Source organism: Triticum urartu, chromosome 4A (genome assembly GCF_056163025.1).
Source record: "Triticum urartu cultivar PI428250 chromosome 4A, HENAU_Tu73, whole genome shotgun sequence".
In the NCBI taxonomy this organism is placed as follows: Eukaryota; Viridiplantae; Streptophyta; class Magnoliopsida; order Poales; family Poaceae; genus Triticum; species Triticum urartu.
This window is the reverse complement of record NC_141876.1, coordinates 547,413,285-547,417,929: the sequence shown is the minus strand read 5'-3', so window position 1 is coordinate 547,417,929 and position 4,645 is coordinate 547,413,285. Positions and strand designations below refer to the sequence as shown.

The 4,645-nt window shown below is 50.2% G+C and overlaps 1 protein-coding gene across 1 annotated transcript; it reads right to left on the bottom strand.

Annotated features, from left to right (window-relative positions):
* Window positions 1-2,964: 2,964 nt before the first annotated feature.
* On the bottom strand, window positions 2,965-4,164 carry LOC125554141 (expansin-A28). The gene is made up of 2 exons (XM_048717741.2): window positions 3,615-4,164; window positions 2,965-3,513 (listed from the first exon to the last, which is right to left on the bottom strand). Exons 1-2 carry the CDS (start codon window positions 4,061-4,063, stop codon window positions 3,201-3,203), a joined length of 762 nt encoding a protein of 253 aa, XP_048573698.1. The 5' UTR covers window positions 4,064-4,164; the 3' UTR covers window positions 2,965-3,200.
* Between the last annotated feature and the right edge of the window lie 481 nt (window positions 4,165-4,645).

Here is a 4,645-nt window from a genome sequence, read left to right as displayed (position 1 = left end):
CACCCTGGCTCTTCACATTCGCTCGACACGTGGAAAGTGGCCATTATTGGGCGTAGAAGCCAAGGAGTACAAACCGTCACAAGGAACCGGACATTATTTCGACAGGTACACAGAATTTGGAGAAGGAACTCGCCTTGCAATGCCGAAGACAACTGCGCTGGACTCATCGTCATTGAAGCCTGGTTCGGGGGCTACTGAGGGAGTCCTGGATTAGGGGGTCTCCGGACAGCCGGACTATCTCCATTGGCCGGACTGTTAGACTATGAAGATACAAGATTGAAGACTTCATCTCGTGTCCGGATGGGACCCTACTTGGCGTGGAAGGCAAGCTAGGCAATACGTATATGGATATGTCCTCCTTTGTAACCGACCTTGTGTAACCCTAACCCTCTCCGGTGTCTATATAAACCGAAGGGTTTTAGTCAGTAGGACAACAATCACAACATACAATCATACCATAGGCTAGCTTCTAGGGTTTAGCCTCTCTGATCTCGTGGTAGATCTACTCTTGTAACACCCATATCTTTAATATTAATCAAGCAGGACGTAGAGTTTTACCTCCATCAAGAGGGCCCGAACCTGGGTAAAACTTCGTGTCCCTTGCCTCCTGTTACCATCTGGCCTAGACGCACAGTTCGGGACCCCCTACCCGAGATCCGCCGGTTTTGACACCGACACCAAGTAACTCCATGAAGGCCTTCCACTTGACAGTGAGCAACTTGCCATTCGTCATCCAAGTCAGAGTCCTTTCTTCATCAGTTCCAAGATGGACAGTGGCATAGAACTGACATATCAAATCTGCATCAAAGTCCTTGTTGAACTGCATGATTCTAAGAATGTTCAACTGAGTGCACATCTGAAGGGCTTCGCCAAAGTACTCATGGTCCTTTTCCATAGGATCAGTGTCGATGGAACGAACATCAACAAAGAGATTCTTCTTAGCCTTGATCACATCGAAGAAGATGGCGAACTGAAAGCGGTTCCAGAACGGGCGGTTGACCAAAGTGGGGTCTTGGTCTTCCTCATAGGGGTTGCAGCGACGCCTTGCTCAGAACTCCTTGGCAGACATCTCAGTCACAGTTTTCCCCTTTGGCTTGCTGGCAGATTTCTTCGAGAGCTTTGGAGCACTTGAGGAAGCACCCGCTGGCGGCGGTGGAGCACTTGAGGAACCACCTGCTGAATCAGATGTGCGGTAGCGCTTTGACGTTGCATGACCGGGGTTGACACGGCGGACCTGCTGCTCAGGATGATCATCACCTGGAACCAAACACACGAGCAAATGAAACAAAACGAAAGAAAGAGCATAAGCCACCAAACAAAACAACATGGATCAAAATGTGGTAGGAAATGATGGAACTGTGCATCCAACGGTAGTACCGCGACCCAACCGCGGCAGTACCGCTTGGGCAGTAGTACCGCTCAGGATGGGCGGTAGTACCGCTCAAGACGGGGAACGGCAGTTCCCTACTGCCGTGGACAGATCCGGCACTACCGGAGATGCCAAATTCAAAAATAGGCCTACCAAACATCAATCCAAAGGGCCTAGACGCCAGCTCCATCCTACTCAAGCCTCGACATAGCCAAAAGACAAGAAAAGCAATGCCTATTGCCCCTAAAAACTAGATGCAAGATCTAGGCAAAGAGAGAACGGGAGCGGGGACAATACCGACATCCATGGCTAGAGGACGAGGTGGGGATCGACTCCACCGGAGGAAATGGAGAGGGACGGCACGAAAACGGCGGCCGGCCAAAGACCTCCTGCGGCGAGACGTTGCTGGAGCGACGAGGAAGACGAGCGAGTGGGGGCGAATGGGTATGGGGGAGAAAATAACTCCCCATGCCCCAACATAAACCCCCATCGCCCGCCCCGCAGCGGTAGTACCGCTGGGTGGGCGGTAGTACCGCTTGACACTCATCAGCGGTAGTACCACGCACACAGTGGTAGTACCGCTCAGCCGCAAAAAGGACTGACCAAAAAAGGCTTAGCTCAAGAAAAGAAACCGAGAAGAAAACGAGAACAAACACACACACACACACACAACCAACAAAAGGGAACGAGAAACACACACCTCTCCAAGAGAGGGCGGTGACCGAGGCCACATATGTTTGAGTTCAGTGGTATGGCGCCGCGAAGATTTTAACCTTGGGCCCATGACCAACACTCATCTTTGAAGCACAAGTACCATCAAGAAATGGCTAATGTGAAAGAGTTTGATTAGTTTATGCATTAGGGGGGGGGGGGGGGAGTTCATTGAGAGAACAACACTCCCCCTATGACCATGCCTACACCTAAACTAGACAACAAGTTGAGAATGGTGTGGTGTGCAAGGGTTCAAGTCACATATAGAGTATTTGTTTATATGAAATATTTCTAAAGTTTCTACATTTCATAATTATTTGCAATATATTTATCTTTACCTTTCAGAAATGACCAGTCCCGAAGAAAATGTTGACCGGATAGACATTGTATGAACCATTATACTGTGGCAATTTATGTGGCGCAAGGGGCCAATCCATTTGTTATCGACAATGAAGGATCTAGAACTTTTGGAATTGGTTCAGGGACTGAACTTAGACTGTAATAACGAAACAAAACAAAAATCTCTTTTACCCCTTGATTTATCTTTTGTTAGATTTTCCAGCTTTTTTCAAACCCTTGATCTGGAGTAAAGTTGAAATTGAGAGTACGTCCAGACTTATTTTTGGTGGTATTTTTATGTTGATCTGAAATATGTTCATCTCATAGGGTAATGCATATTCTGTTGATCTTTTTTCTAGATGCACATGTTGACTTCCAATAACATGCATGGTACTATGGTAGGTAGTATTCTTCTTCTTCAGATCTACTAATTATATATGTAGATTGCAGCTGTTAATCTGACCCAAGGGGAAGCACACGCACACGCACGAGCCACGTCTGACTTGAAAGAGCGATCAATCGTTTATGCGAATATCATAGCTTTTAATATATATATATATATATATATGAGACAAAAGAATATACATACATGTTACAAAAAGATCGAAAAAATCCCCAACTTCAGATCAGAATTCAGAATGCAGACGAATAAATGGCAGGCAAATCAAGCTACGTACACGCGCAATCCGATGCAGCTTGATGCCATTGCCATATGCAGCCTAGCTGAGATCGACGCGGCAGTACGTGCGAGGTAGTAGCGAGCTATTGATCAGGTGAATAATTAATAGCCGAACTGCTGGTTGCTGGTGAAGGTCATGCCGAACCCCCACCACGCCGGCACGAGGTTGTACATGTAGAGCGTCTGGCCGTTGGTGGAGGTGACGGAGAAGGAGATCCCCTGCCCGACCAACGGCGCGTTGCACTGCCAGTTCGCTCCCCAGTTCCGGCTCAGCTGGATCCAGTCCGTCCTCTCCCCCTTGATCGACACCGACCGGATCGACCCCGGCCCGCCCACGTTGGTGATCAGCACCAGCTCGAAGTTGTTGAACCCTCCCATGGTGAACCTGATCCCTCCCATCTTCGAGCACCTCACCCTACACCACCATCAGGACATGGCGACGTGCTCATTATATACTACACTCATATAAGATAATGGAAGGAAGAAGAAGAAGTTGTGTGGGCACTCTTCACTTACTGCTGGTAGAGGATGGGGACGATGCCGGCGCGGTAGATGGCGAGCGTCTCCCAGGCGGGCTGGGACATGTCGAAGTGTTGGCGCGGCGGGTTGCACCAGCCGCCGTTGTCGTTGGCGAGAGCCCAGTTGGGAGGGCAGAAGTTGGTGGCGGTCACGGTGATGGACGTGCCGGGCTTGCACATCGTCGACTTGCCGGTGTCGCAGGTGATGAGGTAGCACTGCCCGCACGACGCGCCGTCGTTGAACAGCGCCGTGCTCAGCGCCGCCGTGTTGACCCCGTACCCAGAATTGTACAGGTTCCCGTACCCACACGCGCCCCCCATTGTCCCGGAGCCGTCGGCGCCGCCGTAGAACGTGGCCGTTCCTGGGTACCACCACGCCTGGGACGCCGGCAGGAGGCAGCCGGCCGCCGCCAGGACGACGAACAGGGCCAACATGGATCTGGCCATCTCAGCTGAGATGAGATGGGCAGTGAGCACTAGTAGAGCTACAAGAGATGGAGGGACAGGCGGAATCAATGGTGTAAACTTGGTGGATTTGCAGAGAACGTGGAGTGGCTTATATAAGAGGAGCAGGGGAATGAGAATTTGTCAGGGAATGGCAGAGAACATGCCATGGATCCATCGACATCCCAGTGCACGCTAGGCTGCTAGCGAAGCTCACATGCAATATGATGCCAACAAGGAATTGCGCGTTAATTAAATTGGACGACTTATTGGTGCATGCATGCGCGTGCAGCATGGCATGGCATTTTGTACGTCTCTCCTGACGATCAAGTGGGCGATGTCCTCAAGTGGGAGGATAATACATTCCATGCATGCTCCATAATCCGTAGCTCCGTGCTCGCCGGCTTGAGATGGAGCTAATTGGACGATCGACAGCTTAGTATCCATGGCATACGCCGTTAAACTATAGTATTTTGGAATGAACTCGCATGGCTTAAATTATGGTCGTCTCTCTCGTGTGTGGGATAACTGATTAGCAGCAGATTCTTGGAGCGGAGGGAACTCGGGGCCACATGAGGCCATGAG

What these genes read in the sequence shown, in the direction of transcription:
- LOC125554141 (XM_048717741.2), bottom strand. Translation starts at nt 4,063, where the DNA reads ATGGCCAGATCCATGTTGGCCCTGTTCGTCGTCCTGGCGGCGGCCGGC. An exon ending in GTCCCCATCCTCTACCAGCA is followed by an intron (nt 3,514 to 3,614) that starts GTAAGTGAAGAG and finishes ATGGTGGTGTAG; the next exon opens with GGTGAGGTGCTCGAAGATGG.